At 50.5% G+C, this 26,930-nt stretch overlaps 2 protein-coding genes across 4 annotated transcripts in view; both read left to right on the top strand.

The window, feature by feature from the left end:
- Positions 1–400: 400 nt before the first annotated feature.
- On the top strand, positions 401–13,072 carry LCMT2 (leucine carboxyl methyltransferase 2; the record flags this gene model as incomplete). Its single annotated transcript, XM_083439029.1, has 13 exons — positions 401–603; positions 2,759–2,840; positions 2,939–3,122; positions 3,679–3,835; positions 5,836–6,025; positions 6,179–6,286; positions 7,223–7,313; positions 8,176–8,424; positions 8,540–8,770; positions 9,229–9,335; positions 10,309–10,496; positions 11,268–11,403; positions 12,370–13,072. The coding sequence occupies 13 exons, from the start codon at positions 401–403 to the stop codon at positions 12,535–12,537; spliced, it is 2,094 nt and encodes a 697-aa protein (XP_083295155.1). The 3' UTR covers positions 12,538–13,072.
- A 5,592-nt stretch (positions 13,073–18,664) lies between these two features.
- The window catches only part of LOC310675663 (uncharacterized protein), a 25,306-nt gene continuing 17,040 nt past the window's right edge, over positions 18,665–26,930 (top strand). The window contains exons 1-3 of one of the 3 annotated variants that reach the window (XM_083436650.1): positions 18,665–18,810; positions 21,682–21,733; positions 22,188–23,308. In XM_083436650.1, the coding sequence (XP_083292776.1) occupies positions 18,682–18,810; positions 21,682–21,733; positions 22,188–23,278 (1,272 nt within the window). In that variant the 5' untranslated portion in view covers positions 18,665–18,681 and the 3' untranslated portion in view covers positions 23,279–23,308. Of the gene's footprint in view, positions 18,811–21,681; positions 21,734–21,783; positions 21,889–22,187; positions 26,186–26,930 lie in introns of those variants that run through there. The other 2 variants (XM_083436649.1, XM_083436651.1) reach the window with 2 other exon arrangements.

Here is a 26,930-nt window from a genome sequence, read left to right as displayed (position 1 = left end):
CGCAACACCGCGCCTGCCCTCCCTCCCACCGCCGTCCCGTCAGGCCCGGGTTGGACTACAACTCCCATCATCCCTGAGCTCTGGCCTTGCTGGCGAGGGGTGATGGGAGTTGTAGTTCAACCCCTGCAGCCGCTGGCCCCGCTCTCCGGCCATGGCCGCCCCGTCCTGGGGCGTCTCCGAGGGGGCCCCCCCCTCCCGGGACCGGCTTCGGGGCCAGACGCGGGAGCCCCCCTCCCCCGGCTCCGCCCCATGAGGCGCGACCAGGAAGTCCCGCCTCCGAAGCCGCGGAGGGGCGGGGCTGGTGACTGCTGGTTCCGGCGGCGCCGCGTCGCTCCGGGCACGTGGGAGCGTTGCCGGGCGACGCGCTGAGCCGCCGCTTCCGCCCGGGCGAGGGGGGCTCATGGGCCGGCGGCGCCAGCAGCGGCGGCGGCGGGAGCGAGAGGCGGCCCCTCGGCCCGCGCCGCCCCCGTCCGGGCGGGTCGCGTCCACGGGGGGCAGCAGCGCCGCCAGCAAGCGCTCCGCCGCCGCCCTGGGCTACACGCGCGACCGCTTCGCGCTCCGGATGACGCCCGCGGGAGGCCGCCGCGCCCCCGTCATCCACCGGTGAGCGAGCCCGGAGCCTGGCTTCCCGTCGAGCGCGGCGGGGACGCCCCTGAGCGCGTGCAGAGTGCAGGCCGCGCGGAGGCCCCTCCGGCCCTTGTGGGCTCCTTGGTGAGCTTGCCTAAGGCTCTCTTGAAGCGGCTCCCAGGACTTTAGAGTCCTTTTCTCACAAGAAGCATTGGGGTAGAATCCTGGATCTGTAGAGCTGGAAGGGATCCCGAGGGTCATCTAGTCCAGCCCCCTAGCAGACGGTCATCTGCTTGAAAACCTTCAAGGAAGGTGGTTCCTCTCTCGAGAGCGGGCTGACCCCCGGAGGGTGAGGTGAGCAGGTGGAGTGTTCCTGGCTGAAGGAGCTCCGTCAGAAAACCAGCTGCTGGCCGTCCCCTTAACTCTTCTCAAGATATTGAGCCCAAACCTATTGCTGTCGGTCCAGCTTGCATGAATGAATTGTGCTGTGTGAAGAAGTTCTTCCTTCTGCCCTGCATCTCGCAGCTCCCGCTCCCCCGGTGGCCTCCTTGGGTTGCAGTTGCTCTGCATCTTTCTCATCGCCCCTCAGCCACCTTTTCCATGGGTTAAAAAGCCCTCATGGGGGGCGGATAAAGGATCCCCACTTTGCCACCTGTTGACTGTGTGAAACAGAAACACCACAGTCACGAAACCTCTGCCATTTGCTAGGAATCTCCAGTGGGGAGGGGAGAGGGTTGCTCCGGGTCTCCTTGAGGGCTTCCTAGATCCCGTGGGAACAGGATGCAGGGTGGGTCTTCTTTGGCCTGATCTGGAAGCCAAGCTCTTCTTGTTTACTTTTTGCATATGTTTATATTGTGCCATGAAAAGACAGGAAATGGCTTTTCCTTTTCCCATCTGGGAAAGCGGCTGGAAGAGAAACCAAAATGTGCCTGTTCTGGAACAAAATATAGCATGCAATTGTCCATGACCACAAACAGTTCATACGCAGCAGCCCTGAGGACTTCTTTCATGATAGCCCACCTCCAGCTGAGCTCTTCTGAAGAGGTCATGGGGTCTCAAGTATAAAACTAGAGGTGAACTCCATGTGCATCTTCTGTGGCATGTGGGCAGGAAACTGCCAGCACTAATAATTAATAATAATAATAAATTTTATTTATATCCCGCCCTCCCCAGCTGAAGCCGGGCTTAGGGCGGCTAACAACAATAAAACAGTACAACACAACACAACACTCTAAAATCATTCATTATAAAATTAATTCAAATCAAACCAATGGCAACCATTGGGCCAGAGCTCCGCGAAGATTGCCGAAGGAGGGAGTCAGGCTGTGCCCTGGCCAAAGGCCTGGTGGAACACCTCTGTCTTGCAGGCCCTGCGGAAAGATGTCAAGTCCCGCAGGGCCCTAGTCTCTTATGACAGAGCGTTCCACCAGATCAGAGCCACAGCCGAAAAAGCCCTGGCTCTAGTTGAGGCCAGCCTAACCTCTCTGTGGCCTGGGACCTTCAAGATGTTTTTATCCGACTCTTCGTGACCCCGTGCTCTGGTCCATGGGGTCACGAAGAGTCGGACACGACTGAACGACTAAACAACAACAACAACCAGTTTCTCTGTGGGACATACCAGGAGAGGCGGTCCCGTAGGTACGAGGGTCCTAGGCCGTATAGGGCTTTAAAGGTTAAAACCAGCACCTTAAACCTGATCCTGTGCTCCACCGGGAGCCAGAGCAGCTGGTACAGCACCAGGTGAATGTGATCTCGCAGTGAGGACCCCGTAAGGAGTCTCGCCCCGGCATTCTGCACCCGCTGGAGTTTCTGGGTCAGTCTCAAGGGCAGCCCCACGTAGAGCAAGTTACAATAATCCAGTCTGGAGGTGACCTTCCTGTGGATCACAGTGGCTAGGTCAGGGTGAGAGAGGTAAGGAGCCAACTGCTCAGCTTGGCGGAGCCACTTAGTTTATTTACTTACATGGCTTGCATTCCACGCAATTGTCAGTGTCTTGTGGGTGGGTAACAGTGACTGCTGTATTCGCCGGTGGTGAAAGAAATGTACCTGCAAATCTCACATGACCATGTGAACAGCCCATATATCTCCAACGTGGCAGCTGCTGCTGTGTAGGACATGTGGGTGGTTGTTCCTTCCTTATTTGAAATTTCTGTATGACGCCCTCCATTACTTCCTGTGTTCTCTCTCATAGGGGCTACTATGTCCGGGCCCAGGCGGTGGAGCACTGTGTCCGGGCATTCCTGCTCAGCACTCAGGGCTGCCCTCTGAGGCAGGTAAGCTGGGGGCGGGCAGAGAGCAGCCGCCTCCCCTGTTGCTGCGGAGGGTTTTGATGTGTGGTGGGTGCTGATGTTGCAAACTCCTTTCCCTGCAGATCGTCTCCTTGGGCGCAGGCTTGGACTCCCTCTTCTTCTTCCTCAAGAGCGAGGGGCTTCTGTGCCACACAGTGGTCTTTGAAGTTGATTTTCCAGACGTGGCATGCCCTAAAGCAGCCCTCATCAGAGGAACGGAGGAACTGATCACCCTGGTGGGGAACGACGCTTCTGCACAGGCTCTGGGTATGGCGGTTGGCAATCCTGCCAGTCCCCACACAGAGTGAGGCCAGCCCATGTGTGTCCCTGTTGGGTCTGATCTGTGTTGGTCCTGTGACCTTTCCAAGGGGGACATAGGGAGGCCCCATGACTACAGGCCTCAGGCAGCCCAGGAGAAGGAGGTGGCAGGGGGTGGATGCTGGAGCCAGGCAGGGACATTGTTAGCAGGGTTGCACACCATGCAGACAGGGCAGCAGAGTCAGGGCTGAACGTGTGGTGGTTACTGGCATTTTGGAGAGCCCAGTACTGGGCGCCTGATGGCAGGTATTCAGTGGCAGTTCTGGCAACAGACATATGCGTGCTGAGCAGAGCAGAGTAGCCTGCTTAATGTTCGCTTGATGTGTGCAAAGCTGTTTTTCCTTCCTTACCTGCAAGGCTCATCTCCCGGCAGCCTGGCACTGTTTTTGCCTGCCCCCCTTGTACGAGGAAGGGTCACAGTCACTTTGTGGATGGCAGTGAGGAGCATCTCTCTGTCTGGGCTCCAGGAAGTGATGAGTGACAGCTCTGTGACTTCTTTTCCCAGGAGCGACTGCTTTTTCTGGAGAGGATTACAGGCTGTTGGGAGTGGACCTCTCTGAGCTGCCGAGACTGGAAGAAGCCTTGCACAGGGCGGGACTGGACCCCACAGTCCCCACAATGCTCCTGGCTGAAGTGGTGCTCACCTACATGGAGGTGGAGAGGTTTGTGGAATGCACTTTCCCTCCTGGGTCTCCTTAGCTGCCTGAGGGGCAACAGGCTCTTGTCCTGACATGACATTCATAACAGCAAATGGTGATGTGCGCTCTGAGGGAACGTTGCTTGGCAAATGCTACTCAATGTATCGTATTTGTTGTCCTATAGGATGCACTTTTTCCCCTCCAAAAATGAAGGGGAAATGTGTGTGCGTTCTATGGGGCGAATGCAGGTTTTCGCTGAAGCCTGGAGAGGGGTCAGTGCACACCGACCCCTCTCGCTCTCCAGACTTCGCGCAGCTCTCTGCAAGCCGGGGGGAGCCCGGCGGGAAGTCACGCCGATCTCCCCCGGCTTGCAGAGAGCTGCCTGCATCCCGAAGCCTGGGGCGCGCTGAACAGTGCGCCCCGGGCTTTGCGCAGCTCTCCACAAGCAGGGGGAGATCAGCGTGACTTCCCGTCGGGTCCCTAGGCTTGCGGATAGCAGCCTGTTCTGGGGGCTGGGGTCGGGGGAAGCTCAGGCTTCCCCCAGCCCCGCGTCTGGGGGGGAAATAATTTTTTTTCTTTATTCCCCCCCCCCAAAAAAAAACTAGGTGCGCCCTATGGGGCGAAAAATACGGTAATCAAGTGTGAAGTGACGCATGTAAATGTTTATGCTGTCTGAGCAAATTACATGCTTAGGATTCTTAGGAAGGGAATTCAAAATAAAGGTACCTGTATCATAACAGTGTTCTTCAAATCTGTGGTGAAATACAGTACAATCGGTTGAAAGCCGGCTGGTTGAAATCAAACAAACACACAGAAGGTGGAGAGCTCAAAAGATCTTTTTGCGTGGCATTTTCCTGGGGCAGAAGGAGCTTTTGAGCTTTCCGCCTTGCTTACTGTGCTCTGGGAAGCTCTGATGAGATTTTTTGGGATCTTGAATGTCCCGCTGAGATCGATCCAGAGTATTCCAGTGTCCACACGCTGACTGGGGCTCTGCAAGGGGGCAGTTCCAAGGGGGAGATGGGAATATATGCAGCATCCCTGGAATGGAAACCCCATGCAAGATGCGATCAAACTGTACTGTGTACAATTCTGGTCGCCCCACCCCAAAAAGTTGTAAAGCTGAAAAGATATAGAAAGGGGCTACCAGGAGGATAAAGCAGGAGTAATGCCCCTATGAGAAAAGGCTGCAGCATTGGGGACTTTTTAGTAAAAGGCGAGGAAAAGGCAACAGAATAGATGCTCATAAAATGATGCCTGGCATGGAGAAAGTGGGTGGAGAAAAGCTTTTGTCCCTCCCTCATAACACCCTGGAGGAATATCCACGGAGGGAACCGCAGGAGGGGAGAGTGCTGCTGTGGGGCTTGAATCCTGCTTACAGGTTTCCCATATTGGTGTTCAGGTGGCTACAATGAGGACTGGATGCTGGACTAACTGGGCCTTTGGCCTGATCTAGCAGGCTTTTCTTTTACAGTGGTACCTCGGATTAAGAGCTTAATTCGTTCTGGAGGTCCGTTCTTAACCTGAAACTGTTCTTAATCTGAAGCACCACTTTAGCTAATGGGGCCTCCTGCTGCCACTGCGTGATTTCTGTTCTCACCCTGAAGCAAAGTTCTTAACCCGAGGGACTATTTATGAGTTAACGGAGTCTGTAACCTGAAGTGTATGTAAACCGAGATACCGCTGTATTCTTAAATTCTTAATTTAGGTTGCCAAATACACAAGTTGGCCTTAGCACTTCTGCTTATTAGCCTTTAATTAACTTTATTTAAATGAAGTTAACTTTATTTAAACTTTACTTAAAATGTGTTTAAAGGTGCATTTTAATTGTTACAGTAGGACATGTCCTTGTGCTCCCTTCCAGCCCTAGGAGAGGAGGGCATTCATCTACCCGCCCTGGCTACTGTCCCCACAGACCTTGGGGGCTGTGGGGCGCACCTTTGGTCTCCTCTGGTAGCAGACGGAGGCTGGAGCTAGGCTGCTCTTCACTGCTAGACTTCCCCCTCGCCTCCCTTGGTGCCTTCCAGGTCAGATGCCCTGGTCCGGTGGGCTGCTGGACACTTCCTGCATGCGTGGTTCGTCCTGTATGAACAAATCCATCCCGAAGACCCCTTTGGGCGCGTCATGCAGAATCACTTCAGCCGGCTCAACTCCCACCTTCGTTCCCTGGCCCAGTACCCCAACTGTAAGGCCCAGCGGACCCGATTCCTTCAGAGGGTGAGTGCACGGGACTCAAGCGAGATGGAGGCAGGAAAGAGGGAGGTCCTGTCTTTGGCAGAGGGTGGGGGCAGCTGAAGAAAGTGGCCTGTGGGAGCTGCTGTTGCTGCTCAGGGCTGAGTGCTGCTCTCAGTGCTCTGCCTCTCTTTCCAGGGCTGGACGAAATGCAGCATCGTCAACATGAATGAGTTCTACAGCCACGTTGTCCTTGGAGAGGAACGGCAGAGGATCCAAGCCCTGGAGCCTTTTGATGAGTTTGAGGTAACTGGCCAGGTGCTTCTCTCTGGGCTGCAGTGGGGCATGGGCTTCAGCAGGTGCCTGAGAGTTCCAGGAAAGGGCCAGACTGGTGGTCTTGAGAGCTGCATGAAGTGGAATGGCCTGCCCAGAGCTTTGTCAGGGCTGGCTGGCCTTATTCCAGGGGTGGGGGGTGCCCAGGGAGCCTCTGATGGCCAGCTGGTGCCAGAACCACCAGAAGAGCATGGAGAAATCTGCCTAGAAGTGGCTCTCTGTCCCCAGGATCCAAAGAGGCGAAACCACCTGGGAACCTGCTGGCCAAGGTCTTAAGAGCCCTAAGGAGAAGCTGCTGGATCATCTCTTCTAGCCGCCTGCTCTCATAGCCTGTGGGAAACCAAGGAGTGAACAAGCAGCACCAGAGCCCCCTCCCCTCCCGTGGGATCCAACAACTGGAAGCATGCCCACCCTGGCAGCTCCTCTCAGCAGGGTCCTCCCCCCCTTTTTAAACTACAACCCCCCCCCTTGTCTTTTCTGGAGACTTCTGTTGTGGTCACTTCCTGGGCCAAAGGGCTCCAAGTGGGTCAAGCCGGCTGCTGTGTCTGCTCTGCGAAAGGGGCGCAGGCTTCTTGGAGCAGCTCTGTGTGAGTCCTTTGGGAAGAAGCTCCCACTTGGGACCTCGCAGGTCTCTGCCTTTCCATCAGCTTCTTGCTGCGGGGCTGGATTTTAGGGTGCTGTACAAATGTCGAGTGGGCTGTGGAAGTGGGTAGCTTTTTCATTAAATTATCTCAATGTTTGACAGAGTTCCTTGTGGCACTTTGCTTGGCGAACGGTTTGTACTGGACGAACGGTTTGCTTGGCGAACGGGCTGGACAATAATATCGGGTGGACTCACAGAGGAAGGTTTGAGTGGGAAGCAGAAGCCGGACAAGGCAAGTGACTCCTCTTCCTGCTCTTTCTGTGCAGGAATGGCACCTGAAGTGCTCCCACTATTTCGTCCTTGTGGCCTCCAAAGGAGAGACACCATCTCCAAATCTTCTGTTTCCTGGCCTGGAAGGTAAAAACACAGCAGCCCTTTTGTGGGTGGTGGGTGGGGTTGGAGCCAGGACATTTTGCCACTAGAGGCAAAGCAGAAAATGTCAGCCGTGCCACTGCCATGCACCTGCCCAGTGGCGCTGGGTGGGCATGAGGCGGGTGCACAGAGGGGATGTTGCCCTCATTCTCCCCCCCCCCCCCCCGTGTTTTGGCAGGGTATCGCCCTCTTTCCTCAGCTTCTTGGGAGGGGGCTGGGCTGGGCAACTGATTCAGAGTGGAGCAGCAGCAGCCTAGCAGGGTCAGAGGCCCCTGGATCCTGCGGCCGGCCGGCCACTTTCTATCCAGGTGAAGGCAGCCCAGGAGGCCAAGACACATCCCTGGATGCCAGTCTCCAGGAAGAAGAAGCCGGGGTGGGTGGGGGATGCTGATGTTCAGAAAGTGCCATCTTGAGAGGAGAATGGAGCTGGGGAGGAAGGCAAAGGAGAAGCGTGTTGGGGCATTGGCTGACTTCAACCAGCCTGGCACTGAAGAGGTAGCTGCCTGTTTGCACCCTGGCAAGAAGAGGCAGGATGAGAGTCCCTCAGGGCATGCAGTCAACCTAGGGAGAGACTCTAGTGCTGCCAAAACAGTTCAGGGGCAGGAGGTTCGGAGCTGTCGGGAGAGTTGCCCTGAAAAACCAGGGGCCTTGTTCGTGGTGGTGCATTGGGGCCTGTGGGATTCCCTCCTGGGCAGATTTGCCCTTTCCTGCGGAGGTGGTGAGGCCATGTGGGCCTGGGCTAGGGTGACTTAGAAGTGTGCAGCCCTTGTGCTGTGGGCTTCCTCCTGTTGTGGTGCCTCTGCTGCCAGTGACACCTCCCGCCCCCACCCCTGTTTCTCCCCTCCAGCCTCCCTGACTCTCTCTCTGCCATGTTTTGCTGGGACTCTTGCTGCATCTGCTTGTGCCCCTGTCTCCGGGCTGAGGCGCTATGGCCACCGCTCTGTGATCATTGCCCCCGACGTGATCCTGACCACTGGAGGTTTTGGGGACCACGGGGGACGTCACTGCCGGCTGACAGAGCTGCATGCCTTGATCAAGCAGAAGGATGCCTGGCAAGGGGGCAGTGTGACCTTGGCCGAGCCAGGAGAAGCCTGGGGTGAGTTGGCAGAGGCTCTCTCTGCCTCTGTGGCTGCGTGCCTCCTCCTCTGTGGCTTGCCCAGCCTCCCTTGGGGACAGCAGTCTGAGCTCAGTTGCCTCTTCTTCCTCTGCAGACGGCCGGCTCTTCCACTCCTTGACTCTTCTGCAGGCAGGCTGGGCCGTGGTGTTTGGGGGGCGACGGTCCCCGGTGAGGCCTGCTCTGGAGGTGCGTTGCCTGAGAGTGTTGGAGTCTGCCAGCGCCTCCGCCTCTGGCACTCTTCGTGTGGAGCTGACTCGGCTGCTGCCTGTCGAGGACCTGCCTTTGCCCCGCTGGAGACACACGGCAACCAAAGTTGTGCATCAAGGTGGGTGGGAGGCTCTCTCTGGGCTGCAGCAAGGCAGGCTGGCTGGCAGGCGGAGGCAGGCTGGGGTGGAGAGTAGCCCAAAGGGGCTGCACCTCTTTCCGTCTCCTGGGTACCTGTCAGGAAGCCCCTTGCTGCTCTCTACTCCCCGGAGGGCAGGAGGCTCCAGATACAGTTGGGGGAGGAAGGAAGGGCAAGGGAGGAGTTCTGAGGTGGGATTTCCCACCAGCCCCTTGCCAATTGTCTTAAAGCCCAGAACAAGTTGTGCTCGTTGGCGCACCTCCTCTAAAGCACTGGTGGAGCAGGGCCAGCCAGCCTGCCTTGGAAGAGGCGGTTTAAGATTCCCACGGGAAACTCGGGGCAGCCTCCTTCCCCCCAGCAGGGCCTTAATGGTTTCCCTGCCCCTTAGGAGATCCCAGGGAGGGGGCAGGACTCCACTCTGACCTCCTGCTCTTTTCCAGGTGAGGCCTACCTGTTTGTCTATGGGGGCTGCTGCTCCAGGCAGGCTGTGCTGGCGGATTGGTGCTTCCTGCGCCTGAAGGAGGAGGGGGAGCTCTCCTGCAAGCAGGTACGAGGCAGGCCGAGCCCTCCTGTGCTCCTGGCTGGAGCCTGCGTTCATCGGTCCCCATTCGAGGGACCCTGCCAACTGCTTCATTGGTGTTGGTCCCGTGGGTGGAGTTTGAGAAAAGAGACTTTCCCAAACCTCAGTCTCATTCCCATAATTGTTTGCAAATCAGAACCGGAAGAAGTTTGGGTGCTGTGATGCTTTGCATGCAAGCAACCTTCAAAGTTTGCTTCCTTGCTTCATTTTTATCGTGCCTTTCAAGGTGTTTTGGGAGTGCACATGTCATCTTCACAACAACTCTGTGAGGCAGGCTAGGCTGACAAATGGTGGCTGACCTGAGGTCACTCAGCAGGAGCCATAGCTGACTGGGTTTCCCTCACCCTTTAGTCTGACCCTCTAACTATCCAAACACAACCTTGGCTTGAAACTGGAGAGTCTGGGACACCCCCCCCCCCGCCTGTGCCTCCTCTTTTGCCACTGAGAAGGCCTCTCCCCATGTGTCCCCCTTTGGCTCCCAGTCCAGCAGCCCCTTCTCTTTACACATGTCCCCAACCAGATGGGGAAACAGGCTGCCCCTTCCACGCCTGCCACCCGCTGACCTGAAGGATGCAGTCTGCTCCATCTGAGAAGGCTTACTGGGTCTGGGCAAGATCTGCAGCTTGCAAAGGACTTACACATCTTCTAGAAATGAGGGAGTCTTGTGAGCAGGAGGTGTGAGTGCTGACAAAGCAACTCATGCCTTTATGGAATACGGCTGAAGTCGGAGATTTTGGGAAAGCCCTCTTCTCTTGGCACCTGCTCCCTGGTGGCTCTTGGCTGCTGCACCAGAACAGCCTTTTCATGCTCTGCTTCTGGGGGTGGGATGTGCAGGGGGCTTGCTTGGTGTGTGGGGGGAGAAGCATATACTCATGAGTCCCTGTCTTTTGGGGAAAGGGTGCTGCCGGCTCACTCCTTCCCTTCTGCTCCTTGGCCTTAGATCCCTGTGGATGGACCTGTCCCAGCTGGCCGCCACTCCCACAGCGCCTGTGGCTGGGCAGGTGGGGTGCTCATTGCGGGGGGCCTGGACGCAGCAGAGCAGCCTCTGGGCACCATCCTCTTTCTGAGGCCAGCTGGGAAAGGCTTTCAGTGGCACTCAGTGGAGACCCACCCGCCAGTCACTCCCAGGTAAGCTCCCTCCCTCCCTCCCTGGAGCACCTCTGCAGGTCCCATGGGTGGGTGGGCTTGTCCGCTTCTCAGCCAAATACCCAAAGGCCAGAACCAAGCTGTGGTGCTGTGAGGTTGTGGCACAGCCCTCCCCGCAGAGGCTTCTGGTCAGTCTCCTGCTCTGCCCTGGCCCCAAAGGCCCCCAAACCTCCAACAGACCTTGCCCCCATCTGGCATTTTGAGCCACCCGAGTCCTCTGCACCTGGGCTCAGAAGTAGATCCCACTGAGTTGACTGAGTCTAGCAAAAGGGAACTCCTGTTACCAGGGTGCCGTGATTGGTCAGATGGAGCAAAGTGGCGCTGGCAGCAGATGTCGTTACTTGAGAATTGCAAGGCACAGACTTGTAGCTATCAGTGAAATCAAAGTTATTTTATAAAATCAAAATGCACGTGGAAGGACGCTCAAGTCGGGCTCAAGAGGCTCCCATCGAAATCTAGCCTTGAAATCCTGCCTGTTCAGGATTGGCTGCAAAGCCTCTTGGGCTGCTTCTCAGACCAAAAGAGCAGGCCAACCTGGATGTCCTAGTTCAGGTGGCTGAAGGAGCAATGGGGTCTGTGGTCAAGGGGCAGGCAGGGAAATCCTTGGAGGGAGCGACCCACTTGCACCCTGGTTGCTGCTGGTTGGAGTGGGGGGGGGGCTTTTGGCTCTAGGAAGATGGAGGTGGCCTGGCACTGTTTCCTCCGCTCAGGCGAGGGCTGCTGCTGCTGCCCCCCTCCCTTCCCTCCGTCCAGGTACTCACACACAGCCCATGTGCATCGGGGGCGGCTGTTGCTGGTGGGCGGCGTCTGGTTCCATGCCCCGGCTGTGCCTGGCGTCACTGTGATAGATCTGGCAACGGGACTCACGGCAGAGTATTGCATTGACACGGTGAGTTGCTGGTGTGGGAGATATGCCTTTTCTATAGCTGCCTCCAGGTTCACTTACCTGCTTGCCCTAAGCATACCTTGAAGCAGGATCCCACCCTTATGCCTTAATGAGAGTGACACTATTGGTCCGTCTAGCTCATTGCTGTACACACTGCCTTTTCCAGGCTGCAGGATTGGAACGGGAAGTGCAGGTGAACAGGCAAGCAAGGATCCTGTTTCAGCTGAAGGCGCTTAGGCTGAGCTATTGGAGGGCTGGAGAAATGGGAGGCTGTGCCAAAGACTTGGTGGGATCCGTGGGCTTTTGCGGAGGAATGAGAGGGAGCCTCATGCGGGCATCCCTGGAAGGCAGTTCCAAGCACAGGAGACAGGCAGGGAGCACGGGGTGGAGTCTTCTGGGGAGCAGGAGGGCTGAGGGGTTGGCAGCACAGGAGCAAAGGTCACTGGCAGAGATGTACCAAAATCTATGAGTGGAGAGAGAAGCTGGGGCAAAGCCACAGTGGGGCGTGAAGAGGAGGACAAGGAGTTTGTGCTGAATCCAGGGCAGAGCAGGAGGGCTTTAAGGAGGGGAGGCATGGCAGGGAGTGGACTGGGTGACCCTTTGGGCCCCTCGAAGTGTCTGATTCCAAAAGAGTGGGGGATCTTGGCAGCCACGTGCTGATGGACACGAGGAGACCAAGACTAGAGGTGGGAATGTGCCTGGGGTCATCTAGGCAAGGGCCATTGAGGTGGGGAAGAGTTGTGTCCGTGCAAGGGCTGGCATTGCTCATGCCAGATGCTTTTGGCTTCTCTCTTCCTCTCCCCCCACCAGCAAAGCAGGGGCTGGCCACCCGCCTCCCCACAATCTCCTTCCCCAGAGTGGGGGGTGAGTGAGGCAGGAGGAGCCCCTGTGTGCGTCTGTTGGCTGCCACCTCTGGCCCCCTTTGCCAGCCTGACTCCTGATGCCATCCTCGCCCCTCTTCTCTACCAGGCATCTCTGGAGTGGCCTCTGATGTTGCACAACCACAGCAGCGTCTTCCTGCCAGATGAAGAGGAGCTGCTTCTTCTTGGCGGTGGCGGCAACTGCTTCTCCTTTGGGACACATCTGAACTGCCATCCTGTCCGCCTGGCCCTGGGTAGTATTTGGAGTGAGCCGTGAAGCCCTGAGTGGGCCTGAGAGGATGTGGTCAACAGAAGGGAAAGAGGTTGCCCTGCCCTGGCTTGGTGAGGACGAAGTCGGGGGGGGGTCAGGGCATGGCAATGTCCACCCACCCTCTGCATGTGGCTGTTGGCTCTTTCTGCCCCAGGGAAGTTGATGAGCCTCTTGGCCAGGAGGTGTTATTTGCTCAGAGGTCAAATGCTGGTGGGAGGGAAGGAAGCAGGGCCAATGGAGGTTTGGGGCAGCTGTCCTGTGTTCCCAGCCATAGGAAAGGGGCTTCTTAGATTGGGGAAGAATTGATGAATGAAGGCCAAGAATAAATAAAATCTGCTCTCCCTAGGGAGGCTCCCTTGACGCCTTCCCTACACAGCTTTAGGTGCCAGGTAAAAACATTCCTCTAAGGCCTTTTAAACGGGGGTGGGGGTGGGTACTCTTCCGTTTGTTGTTATGTTGTGCATTTTTATACTGTAAACAATTCTGTGAGCTTTGGATGATGCGTGGCATAGGAATTTAATAAAGAAATAATAAACTCTGACTCATTCCTAGCCCAAATCTAGTACTCAGTTGTATGCTAAAATCATGGGTGACGCTGACATTCATGCGAAAGGGTAGTTTTTAAAAACTTAAGAAAACCTGGGCTTTGTGTTTTCTTAACAAAATGCAGTGAGATAGGGGTGGGAGAGAGAGAGAGAGAGAGAGAGAGAGAGAGAGAGAGAGAGAAGTGACTTGCCTCTCCTGGTTTTTCATACCTTTCATTTAGCAGGATACACGCAGCTGTCATTTGGGTCCCCTGCATTGGGATTCTGTCGCTCTTATCCATGCTTTGGGATCCTTAGGAAAGGGACTGAAAGTAAAGCTGTCTGTTTTGCAATGCATACTAATCTATAGTGTGGCTGAACTTGGAATACTGTGTGCAGAATTGGTTGCCTCCCCTCAAAAAGGATATATCCAGAACAGGCCTTGCTCACTCCTGCTCACTGTAAAACATTCACCACCTTCAAGGACCAAGAGGGAGAGAAGAAAGCCCCAAGAACCTTATAATAACATTTGAAAAATACAGAATTAAGGGTCTAGCTTACTGTGTGTTGCGAAATGCAAAGGAACTGAAGTATGAATCAAGTGTGATTGAAATTTACCATGGTATTTGTCCTTAAACCTTGAGAAAGTGCAGAGATTTTAGACCGTTTACTCTTGCATGAAAGGAAGCTGGCTATGCATACAGATGGGGCATCCCTTTCAAGCTGCTAGTCCAGTGATTCTCAAAGGATGTGCCAGGAGAGAATAGCAAGCTGTGGCAGGAAGATGCAAGGACAACTAAGAAACATTTAAACATTTCAGTATAGAATAGAATAGAATAGAATAGTATAGTATAGTATAGTATAGTATAGTATAGTATAGTATAGTATATTTCTATCTACACACAACCAACCAACCAGAAAGTGTATCCATGCCTCTCTTCAAGAGCATTGCCTGTTCTTCTACAGTTCTCTATGACATATTGTTGTAACAGAGATTTTCCACTCTGACAAATATGAAATATCAGAAAAGAAAAGGGCTTCTTTGTGTTGATGAGGAGATGAGAGTGTGCTTCAAATTACAAGAAATGAGATTCTTAGTAAACACCAGGAAGAACTTTCTGACAAAGCTGTTCAACAGTGGAATGGGCTCCCTGGGAAGGTAGTGGACTCTCTTTCCTTAGCGATTTTTAAGCAGAGTTTGGGTGGCCATCTGTCAGGGATGCTCTAGTTGAGGTTCTGGCATTGCAGGGGGTTGGGCTAGATGACCCTTGGGGTCACTTCCAACTCTACCATACTAGGATGAGGTTTCCTGTCCCTTGCAGAGCCTTGCTCAGGCAGCTAGCCAAGAGGGTCTCTCTGAGTGTGTGCATTGCACGTGGTTCCTTCTGGGCTCCTGCTTTCCAGAGGGGAAAAAAACGGCAAGAGAAATATGATCTCGGTGCACTCGGCTTGCCAAGGGTTAAGATGAACTGAGTTGTATTCCTAGAGAGAACAGGAAATAAAGGTGAAGGGGTAAGGTCCTCCAGAGCAAAAAAAATCCTCCCCAGTCCCTTCCAGCAAAGAGGGGGTGACTTTTGTCTCCCTGCTCTGCAAATGATCCACTGATGGCACCTCCTGGGATCTGGTGAGACTGGAGGATGCATTGGGGTGCATTCACCTCACGAAACAGGTTCCTGCCCACTTCCTCTCTGCAAAAGCAGGGAGAGGGCGAGTTTGCAGGAGGTCTGCAACTTTAGCCTTCCTTTGGATCAAGACGCTGCTTGCCCCTTTGGGGAGCGGGTATTTCGGTCAAGGGGAAAAGGGCATGCAGATAAATCCCATTTAGATGGATGATAAAGTCACATTTGTTAACAAAGGTTGTAGCCAGATGGAAACAGATGGACATAGAATATACACAAAAAATATAAATGAAAACATGACCTATGCAATAAGGAAAGAAAGGCTGTTGGAAGATGGAGGGCAGAGAAAAGAAAGTGCTTCTTCATGCTGTGCAGAGTTATACCAAGAATCTCCTGCAGGAAACAGTGATGGCCATCAACCTAGATGGCTTTAAAAGAGGATTAGGCCAATTCATGTAGGAGGAGAGAGCTATGGGATGAGACTGTGGCTCTTGGCCTGCTATGGGGCAAGACAGGAGAGGCACCAGATGGCCCTGTGAGAACAGAAGGCTGCACTCTGGCCTGTGAACTCTGTGGTCTTTCAGTTAGAAGTAAAGCTTTTCCCACCATCACCTGCCCATCAAGCAGACAGGGGTGTGATCCAGACTCCTGGCTGACATGCTTGTGCCTGTTCAGACATGCAGCCCCTCAGAGATTCAGAGGATCTTTGGAGACTGAACAGGAAGCTCTGCTGAGAACCACGAGAGGTCACCATCCAAGGAATCCAAGGCAGGGGTTCATTATTAGTGATCCAGAGCATAGAGTACCATGGCCGTGTCAGGACTGTGGCAGGAGAACTAGCTGGAGCTGGAAATGGGCACAGCTAGTCACCCAAGGCCACCTGCGTCTCCAGGGACCATGTTGGATCCAGGAGTGCCCCCCAAGCATATGGGGCTGTGTGGCGGTTAAGCTATTATTATTATGTTGACAGCACAGATGGATGATTCAGCTGGCTCTGAAGCATGAAGAGACAATGTATTCTCTTTTACACCTCTGTTCAGTAGAAAGATAAAGGCCTTCGCTAAGTCACTTTCATGAAGCCTTTTAACATTCTTCAGCCTCAGTGTCAAGGAAGTTGCCCTCTACTCCCATTTCTGTGGATTTTTCCTGGGCAAACTTTGTACCTGGTTCTATTCCCTTGTTTCACGTTTTCTGCAATGATCCCACAAAACCTTTTAGCGTTTCGTTTGCTACATAAAGAAAAAAACTATTGCTTTGAAGAGACCGGTTTACCTTGTAGATGCATCTCAATATTCTTTCCCATATTTCAAGAAGGCAGAGAAAACTATTTGTCTGATCAAATAAGTTTATGTGTCTGGTGAAAGCTTGTGCTCCAAAAGCTGTTCCAATTTATAAGATATGTCATTCAGTATTGAAGAAACAGAATTTATTTATTTTTAAAGGCAATTTGTTTGGATAACCACCTCATATCACTGTGACATTTAAAGTAACTGAAAGTTTGTCCATTAAAACTTGCCATCTTTCTGCTGAACCACTGAAAAAATTGAAGAGTTGTACAGTTCCAAAAAAGGTTACGATCATCAGTGAAACACTTGCTGTGCTGTAATTAAAACTGTGGGCAGCACAGCGTACGTATCTTGCCAAATCATTAACCTCAGACAATCTTGCCTGCACACTGCTGTATTTTCCAGCCATGTTGCTGCCATTATCATATGTTTCGTCATGGCAGTAATTGATTTTCAGACCATCAACCTGCAATTTTAATAAAATATAATTTGAAAGTCCTTTTCCTGTTTTTTCATTTGTGTTAATAAAATCAAAGAACTTTCCTCAATTTGACAAAGCCCATCTGAGAGGTCTACAAACCTTACAACTTGACTCATCTGCTTCATTTGAGCACTTCCTGGGGTGCAGTCAAAGAGGATAGAAAACTATTTTGCTACTTTAATTTTTCCAATACTATCGACTCAATAAACTCATTTTGAATTCCTGGTACCATCTGCCGGTTCTGAAAACTAAGCCTCCTTTATTAGTTTGCATTCTAATGGTCAGTTCTTTCGATGCTTTGAAGTACTAATGGTCCCAGGGGTTGTTGATTGGCTAGGATTAAAGCCTGTTACACACTTAGGACATCAGGAGATTAAGTAACTATTCACATACTAATTGTTGACGCTCAGAAGTAGGTCCACACATTCCAATACACATGGATCTTAGATTACATTCTCAAGGTCTGACACACAGTCTTTCCACATAAACACTAATTAACCCTAACCCCAACCTTAACCCCTTCAAATACACATCAAGACTGTCTTATATCCCGGTTATCACATACAAGTTCTAATTAAATCCTAATATTTACTAAACCTAAACATTTAGCACCCCATATCTAAAAGGTAAAGGGACCCCTGACCATTAGGTCCAGTCGTGACCGACTCTGGGGTTGCAGCGCTCGTCTCGCTTTATTGGCCAAGGGAGCCAATGGTCATGTGGCCAGCATGACTAAGCCGCTTCTGGCGAACCAGAGCAGCGCACAGAATCGCCTTTTACCTTCCTGCTGGAGCAGTACCTATTTATCTACTAGCACTTTGACGTGCTTTCAAACTGCTAGGTTGGCAGGAGCTGGGACTGAGCAACGGGAGCTGACCCCACCGCCGACCTTCTGATCCGCAAGTCCTAGGCTCTGTGGTTTAACCCACAGCGCCACTCGCATCCCACCCCACAGATCTATTACCGTATAAATACTGAGCTTAGAGACCAACTAAGTTTGTTCTTGGTATAAGCTTTCGTGTGCATGCACACTTCTTCAGATACCTGAAGTGGAAGGAAGTAAAATATAATTAAAAATCAATATGAATGTTTACTGGGATGAATGTCGCACCTCCCATCTTCAATCCCAGGAAAGGCAGTATCAGCGCGCCTCCTTATTCCTCCCTCAGCTGAGATCTGGCAGAACGGAAGACATGAGAGCCATCTTTCAACATCTGGAGGGCTGACCCGCGGAAGACGGAGCAAACTTGTTTTCTCCTGCTCTAGAGGGGAGGACCCAGAATAATGGATCCAGAGGACCAGAAACCAGTTTCTGCTTAAACAGCAGGAAGAACATTCTGACGGGAAGAGCAGCGGACTCCCTCGGGAGATGGCGGACTCTCCTTCCTTGGAGGTTTTTAAGCAGAGGTTGGATGGCCATCTGCCATGGATGCTTTAGCTGAGATTCCTTCCTTTTGTTGTAAGCCAAAAATGGCTTATCTTTTGAGTTACACCAATAAAACTCAGAGACAAGAGGAGTTAGGAGTCCATCGTTGTTTATTGCAAAGCAATGGGTTACAGTCGAATCTTTTCGCAAAACTGCAACCCCGCCCAAGTTTCAAACAAAGCATTTCAATTTCCACCAATCATATACACAATTACCTCATTTCATGTTTAATACACATGCACAATGAGCATTGCTGACTAAGCTTTGATTCTCACCGTGATCAGTTACATTGGGTTAGTATTCATGTTGGGAACCTGTGTTACGTGTAGCCATTTGCAACTTATGCTCTAGCTTTATGGAAGACACTCTTACTCGGCTACGAGTGATCGCCAAAGAAGAAGAAGATTTCTCGTGGCCCTTTGGGTCACCACACACTTTCAGGTGGTAGGATTAGATGACACTCAGCGTCCCTTTCAACTCTCTCATTCTAAGATTCTGGGACGAGGTTTCCTGCTTCTTGCAGAGCGTTTTTAACTGCAAGCTGTTCCTCCTGCTTCCGGCCAAAGGAGCGAACAGCTCAGAAGGCAACCAAGAGGCTTCCCCCAGTCAGACATCCCTGGAGTGTGTGCAGTGCGCGTGGCTCCTCCTGGTGTGCTGCTGTTGCTGTTGCGTTCTCTCTCTCTCTCTCTCTCTCTCTCTCTCTCGCTCTCGCTCTCGCTCTGTGTGTGTCTCGAGAAAGAGAGAGGAAGAGATGGGTGAGCTCAGGGCGCTCGGCTTGCCACGGGTTAAAATGTACTGAGCTGGGTTCCTAGAGATGACAGGAAAGAAAGGGGGCTGGTCCTCCCCAGCAGAAGCCCCTCCCTCCCGGGCTCTTCCTGCAAGGGGCGTGGCTTTTGTCTCTGTGCTCTGCAAATGCTGCCTCGGCGCCGCCATCTGGGATCCGGTGAGTCTTAGCTGTCTCCCCCCATAGAGTGCTCTGGGGTTTCGGGGTGGGCAGAGTCGCTAGGGAGGATGCCTGGGGCCAGCTCAGCTCATGCCGGGGGCTGGGCGCTGTGCATAAGTCCGGAAGGGACTCCAGGGGTCCAACCTCCTCAAAGCAAGGCCAGGAGCAGAGCTTGCCGCCCGCTTCTCCTCTGCAAAGGCAGGGAGCGAGCGAGGTGACAGGAGCTTTGCAGCTCTAAGTCTGCCTTTGGATCAATACGCTGCTTTCCGCTTTAGTGAGGGTCTTTGGGTCAGGGGAAAGACAGCATGCAAATACAGTGGTACCTCGGGTTAAGTATTTAATTCGTTCCGGAGGTCCGTTCTTAGCCTGAAACTGTTCTTAACCTGAAGCACCACTTTAGCTAATGGGGCCTCCTGCACTGCTGCCACGTGATTTCTGTTCTCATCCTGAAGCAAAGTTCTTAACTCAAGGTACTATTTCTGGGTTAGCGAAGTCTGTAACTTGAAGAGTCTGTAACCCGAGATACCACTGTAGATAGAGTGGGACTATGACTTCCCTGGATCTGGACACAAGACTTTTGTGGAAGCAGACTAGAATAGCATTAGCTTTTTTTGCTGCTGCCTCACACTGTGGACTCATGTTCAACTGTTCAGCTTGTGGTCGACCAAGACCCCTAGATCCTTTTCACATGTACTGCTAATACATAATTCCGTGGGTCATCTAGTCCCCTTGCAATGCTGGAACCTCAACTAAAGCATCCATGGCAAATGACCATCCAGCCTCTGCTTAAAAGCTCCAAGGAAGGAGAGTCCACAACCTCCCTAGGGAGACTGTTCCATGCAAGAAATAGAGACGAAAACTTGACCTCTGCAACAAATATGGAAAGACTGTTGGAAGATGGAGGGCAGAAAAAAGAAAGGGCTTCTTCAAGTGGTGCTGAGTTAAACTATGCAACTCCCTCCTGCAGGAAGCAGTGATGGTCACCAACCCAGATGGCTTTAAAAATCAAAACCTGAAAAGGGAGAAAAACTGCAAATTCCAACAGGCTCCTCCCTGTCTTCTTGAGGCTCTATATGTGTCTTTTTGGGGGGGGGGGAGATGCCCTTGATTAGTCGCCAATTGTATGTGGAGCGTTCTGATAGAGCAGCACTATTATTAACCCAAGCCTCTATTGGTATATTAGAGGTTTCCTTCCGTCGTTGGGAAATTATTAGTTTAGCTGCTGTGAACAGGAAAGAAATTAATTTTTTAGATTTAAGGTTGGAGTTTGGGGTCAAATCCAGTGATAATAAAGCAAGTGCCAAATTAGGAGGGATATTTTGGTAATTTTGGAGGTCAGGTGAAAAACTTTTTGCCCAAAGGCATGGGCCACAGTACACTCCCACCAACCATGGAAGCAGGAACCTCATTCTCCACAACTTTTCCAGCATAATGGTGAGCTGGATGGATTGATCTTTGCAAGGGGGGGGGGGAGTGCAAAGTCACCAAAAGATAATTTTAAGGGAAATTTCCTGGAGGTGAGCTGAAATTGTTTTTAGAGATGGATTACGCCATATAGATTCCCATGTTTTTTCACTTATTGAGGTTTCTATGTCAGTTTCCCATCTCATTCAAATATCTTCCATGCTGCCCACAAAGCTGTCTACTGTCCATGTATCTTGAGGCTTTATCCCCCACACTTGAGGCTTTATATTATTATTGTTCTGGTTGTTATTGTGAGTATTGCTATCACTACTACTACATTTATTGCCCAGGGCAGGTTACAACCATTTTAAACCTTCGTATTAACAAGAGTGAAAACAAATGACAGTCAGAGCAATAGGGTGGGTCCTGAAAGCACAAGTCTGCAGTGTCAGAGGCCATAGTGAAGAGGGGAAGGTGCCAGGTGCTAGGATCATGGCAATGAAAGTACTGAATAGAGTTCGGGTGATAACACAGTCCTGTTTAACACCTGATCCCACTATGAATGGTTCACTTTGAGGGCCCAGAAACCTATGTCCCCACTGTGGAAGGACGTGTGGATCCAGAATTGGCCTCCACAGTCACTTATGGACTCACAGTAGAAGCTGTGTTTATGGAGGACAATCTTACTTGGCTACGAGTGCCAAGGCACTGCCAGAAGGATGCGCTGTTTGGGCCACCACTTCACCTAAAACGCAGAGGGTGGTGAAACTGCCAAGAGAGCCCCCTTTGCCACCTGAGCACCAAGAGTGTGGAGATGTCTCTTCAGATATTTGAGGGCTTAAGTGAGCAGCTCACGTCAGCACTTTGAATTGGGTCTGGAAATGAATGGACAACCCCAGCAGCTCTTTTAAAACAAGAATTAAATGTTTTATCAAAGGTTGTTGCACAGCCCCTAGTCCCCTCCCCATTCATCTTTTCATGGTGGTAGATGGGAAGAAGTGGTTGTGGAACCAGACCAGGTAGGGTGAAGGAGCAATGAGGTGACATAGGCTGAGCGGTGGGGCAGCCAGGGTTCCCCCGGGCCTGAATGAATCTCTCTTCTAAGCAGTTGACAAACCATTAAAAAATAATCAGTGGTCAGGATTCACATAACCAGCTCCATCACTTGCACCAAGGGGGCTTCTCCCAATATCCTCTACCTCCCTGTGCCCCCATGTGCCCCTTGACATTGGCTAAGGGCATCGGAAGGGTACCTCAGTCCCCAGAACATCACATGGCTTGCTCAGACAGAATGAGTAGAATAACACCATGTGGAGTTTCAGCCATTTTCACAAAGATGGTAAAAAAAGTATGCACAATTAAAACGTGCAGCAAAAGAATCCTATTAAAACAACATAGCAAACAACAGAACAATGTGTTGGAGATAATGTTTATGCTAAGAGAATGACATTTTTCTTTGTCTTTTAGGGTCCTTTGTGCTTTGAAGAAGTAGCTGTTTGTGGGATCATGGACTCTCTCGGTAAGGCTCCCTGTTGGATCACATGTGTTTTGAAATTCAATACATATCCCTAAGTGAGGAACCTCCAGTATCTTTAAGGAGCTCAACTGCACCACCTACAGCACCTGGAATTCTAAACCTTCCACAGCCTTGAATGAAGGGCTGTCTGCTGTTTGGTCTGTGAATATTCTTCCTCCGGTTATTCCTTTTTAAACCATGATCAGCCTGGTCTGAACTGATAAATGTAGACTACAGAGTAGCTTCTGTCTATTTTTGGTTGAACAAAGAGACAGCAGCCTTTGGAGATGGAGCAGATTCCATTAATGGGCCAAATAAAACCCATCCCAGGAAAGAGCTAGGTTTTTCAATTCTCATGTTCTCATAAATAGCATTAAATAGCATTAATTAGCATTGTTCAATACTTTGAGGCTCCATTTCTTCCCAAGGCTTTAATCTATTTCGCTGTTTGTTGCAGGTGGTGATGATTTGGAAATTAAGAACAAGGGAGACCACAGCAAAATACACACAGTGGAGAGACAATCAAAATATTCAGAGGGTGGAGAGAATTTCAGTCAGAGCTCCCATTCCATTTCCAGTCATGGAAATCCTATTGGGAAGAAACCTTTCCAGTGCTTGGAATGTGGAAAGAACTTTATTCGAAACTCCCATCTCACTTCCCATCAAAGAATTCATACTGGGGAGAAACCTTATCAGTGCTCGGAATGTGGAAAGAGCTTCAGTCAGAAGGAAAATCTCACTTCCCATCAAAGAATTCATACTGGGGAGAAACCATATCATTGTCTGGAATGTGGGAAGAGCTTTAATACAAGCACAAGCTTCCATAGACATCAAAATATTCACCGTGGGGAGAAACCCTACACGTGCTTGGAATGTGGAAAGAGCTTCAGTCAGAACACTCACCTCACTTCCCATCGGAGAATTCACAGTGGGGAGGAACCATATCAGTGTGGGGAATGTGGAAAGAGCTTCACCTGGAAGGAAAGTTTCATTTCCCATCAAATCATTCATACAGGGGATAAACCGTATCAGTGCTTGGAATGTGGAAAGAGCTTTAATACAAGCAAAACCTTTCGTCAACATCAAAGTATTCATTGTGGGGAGAAACCATTTCGGTGTGAAGAGTGTGGAAAGATTTTTAGACGAAAGGAAAATCTCACTTCCCATCAAAGAATTCATACAGGGGAGAAACCATATCAGTGCTTTGAATGTGGAAGAAGCTTCACCCAGAAGGAAAGTCTCAATTCCCATCAAATAATTCATACAGGGGAGAAACCCTATCTGTGCTTGGAATGTGGAAAGAGCTTCAACCAGAGGGCCAATCTCATGGCTCATCAAAGAATTCATACAGGGGAGAAACCATATCACTGCTCAGAATGTGGCAAGAGCTTCAGTAAGAGGGCCAATCTTACGGCCCATCAAAGAGTTCACACAGGAGAGAAACCATATCAGTGCTCAGAATGTGGAAAGAGCTTCAGTCGGAACTCCCATCTCACTTCCCATCAAAGAACTCACAGTGAGGAGAATCATAGAATCACAGAATTGTAGAATTGGATGGGAACCAGTGTTGAACCAAAGGTGAGACTGTTCTGGAAGGCCTGCAAATGCCATAGTGGTAGTCAAGATAACCCCAAACTAATTGGTAGTTGTTTAAGTAATGAATTCACCTATGTTTATGTATTTGCTCTGGTATATGCAAATTGGCTTGCTTTGACGCTATGCTTATGTGTGGGCTGGGGTGCTGGGCTCTTGGCCCAGAAAAGGAACCTATCTGTAAGACTTGAGTATTTGCTACCTATGCCCTCATTGGCCAGGTGGAGTTAAGGGAGGTTCTCGCCAAAGTGACATACGCTACTTTGTGCAAAAGTATTACTTAATATATTAGCACATTGTAGAAAAGTCATGACGACCTCTCACTGCTCTGGTGGTTTACTCGTGTCTGTAACGGCAGTGGGGCTGTGCAGGTATGTCACAAATTTACACCTTTCTGGAATAAAGCACTAGAACTGGTCATTCCTGCATCAAACCACTCGTACAGGCCCTCCTTTGAGCCCGTCAATTGGCGTAGATACTAAAATAAGGTGGATTGGGGTAGGCAAGGCCATGGTGCTGCAGAGGATCCAGCTTATTTTATTGATGACTTGTTAATTATTTCATATGACTTATGCTGCATTTGTGATGTTATGTTCTATTGTTTGTAAGCCACTTTGGGATTTCTTTGAATGGAAAGTGGTATAGAAATACAATCAATCCATTCCAATCCAATCCAGTCCTCAGCCTGTTGGGCTGCTCAGGGAGATGGGCAGTGTTTTCAACCTTCCCCTTCCTCCCCATCTGGGGTAAAGCTTCTCGTTCCTGTCTGAACAGGCAGAGGTCAAGGAGGGAGCAACTGTGCCCGCCCCTGTTGAGAGGCCTGAAAAAGCCAAGAAAATGGATTATGTGGGGAGGAAAAGGAGAGATCTTTGGAACCCAGAGAAAGTGGGCGGGGGGGGGGAATAGCAGGTGGATCAGCAGAGCAGGAGTGACAGAGGAACCAGGAAGAACAAAACAAAAAAAAATGGGAAATCCTTTCCAAAACGGACCATGGAGGTAGAACAGGTCAGTGACCTGCAAATTGAGCTTTCATTTGATTTTGGATATAATATTCAGTTAGAATCTTGGGAAAGGCTGTGGAATAAAGGTATGAACTTTACTGCATATAGTGCACTTAAAAAAAATGTGATGAAAATGATGTATAGATGGTATTTAACACCATCAAAACTTGGTAAAATGTATAAGACATGATCTAACAAGTGTTGGAAATGCAAAGAAAAGGAAGGTATGTGGTGGACTTGTAAAGAGGTGAAGGCTTTTTGGGAAATGATATATAACGAGTTAAAGAAAATGTTTAAAAACACTTTTGTTAAAAAAACAGAAGTCTTTTTACTGAGTATAGTAGGTGAAGAGATACGAGAAAAGATAAAAGACTGTTCATATATGGAACAACAGAGGCAAGAATCCTTTTAGCCCAAAAATTGAAATAACAAGAAGTACCAGTGAAAGAAGAATGGTGGATGAAAATGATGGACTTTGTGGAACTGGCGAAGCTGACGGGATAAATCTGAAACCAACACGATCAAGTACATCCAAAAATACTGGAGTAAATTTATACAATATTTGAAAGATCACTGTAAGCAATTAACAACACTAGTAGGGTTATCTGAAGACTTGTAAAAAGATTTTTTTTTTACCTTTCTATATATATTTAATTTTTGATGTATTTAGTACAGTGGTACCTCTGGATGCAAACGGGATCCGTTCTGGAGCCCCATTCGCATCCTGCAGTGAACACAACCTGCACGTGCGCGGGTCACGATTCGTCGCTTCCGCACAAGCGCGTGATGTCATTTTGAGCGTCTGCGCAAGCAGCGAAAACTGGAAGTAACGCACTCCATTACTTCTGGGTTGCCGCGAAGCACAACCCAAAAATGCTCAACCCGAAGCTACTTCAACCCGAGGTATGACTGTAATGAGTTATATTAGAATTGGAAAATATATAAAATGCTGTGATATAAGGTTAGTTTTGAAAGCCAAGAGGGAAGGAAGCTGACAGGCTCTAAAGAGCCAAAGAAGTAAAGTGGATAATAATGATGTGATTATATATGTTTAAATGGAAAATTAATAAAAATTATTTAAAAAATAATAATTGAGTTTTCATCCGAATTTGTTTGCCCCAAGTTTGCAAGGAGGTGACTGGTCTGATCCTGCAGGGCTATTCTTGTGCTCTGGCCTGGAAGGGTCCTTGGCTCCCAGTCACCCACAGGCCCTGAGGAGACCCAGACTTGCTGAGCTTCAGCAAGGAGCCCACCTTCTGCTCCTACTCAGGGGCCTTGCTGAGGTCTGCTTTACCCCTTTGAAGGCCAGGACTGAAACTATTTTTATATATTGCAAATTATTCCTCCTTTCATTTTTCTTTCTTTTTTAATGGTGTTGGTTCCTTAGTGCACTTTTTAAAGAGAGAACCTGATTCAGCCAGAACTGCCACCATCTTTTTACAGTTTACTTCCCCCCTTGGAATGCCTCTGGGCTGCTGTGCTGTGTTACCTGCAGGTCCAGGAGTTCCCAGGGAAGAGGACGAATGGCCTGCTTTGTCCCTCCTGAGTGAACAGTCTGTTTCTGTGGCCTGGGGAGGCGCAAGAGAGGTAGGCTTTCTTGGTTCTGTCTTCACAGCCTATATGCCAAGGGCAGGGGTTGCAGCTGCTCTGCAGGGCAGCAGGAAAGGCTCAAAGCGAATGTGGCAGACGGTGTTGGCATTACCCACCTTTGGGAGGAAACTGGTCTAAACTTTTGCATTTCAATCCCCCCCTTATTATTGGTATACATGGTGAATTCTGTCTTTTTCAATGATTTGTGATATACCTTTTTTGAGTAGAAACCTTTTGTATGACACACTCCAATAAATGTTTTGCAATTTTACCCAGTGTCTTTGTGGTAAACGCTCCCATGAGGCAAATATTTATGTAGCACAGTCTGTGACCTTAGGAAAACTGAGGCTCAGAGAGATGGATTTGCTCACAGCCCCCAGATGTCTTGGTCCAGTGGACCAAAAGCCAATTTTTCCGCAAAGGAGTGATGAGTGAGAAATGTTTCTGTCCAGCTAAAGGCAACACCTGGGAGATGCCCAAGGCACCCTGGTCGAGGGTTCACGGCCAAACCTTTATGGTAGTGGTGGACACCTATTCCAAATGGCTGGAGGTGGCCCCAATGCCCTCCACCACTACCCAAGCTGTCATCCTGGTGCTGCGGGGCCTGTTTGCAACTCATGGGTGTCCTGATGTCCGCGTCTTGGACCTCAGTTCACATCAGGCACCTCTTCTCCTCCTTCTGGAACCGTCCCTTTCCCCTTGCCTCCTCGCTTTAGACTTTTCCCTCACAAGTTGGGGTACAGGTAGTGTAGTAAAGTTAGTATATTTCTGAAAGCCATTCCTTGGTTAAGTAAGGGAGTGAAACCTTGTGGGAAACCAACAAGCCACAAGGACCCTGGGAAAGAAGTCCTGTTGCTTTAACTCCAGACTAACAGGCGTCCAGGATGAGCCGTTTATGGTGGGAAAGGAAGCTGATTTACTGAAGGATCTAGCACCTGGGTCCTATGTTATTCACATTTTCTCACTGATGTTATCTATCCTAAGTGCCTACATCTGCATACCATCCAGGAAGGGAG

Source organism: Podarcis tiliguerta (genome assembly GCF_965153285.1).
Source record: "Podarcis tiliguerta genome assembly, chromosome: 4".
NCBI classification, from domain to species: domain Eukaryota; kingdom Metazoa; phylum Chordata; class Lepidosauria; order Squamata; family Lacertidae; genus Podarcis; species Podarcis tiliguerta.
This window is presented reverse-complemented; position numbering and strand designations above follow the sequence as displayed.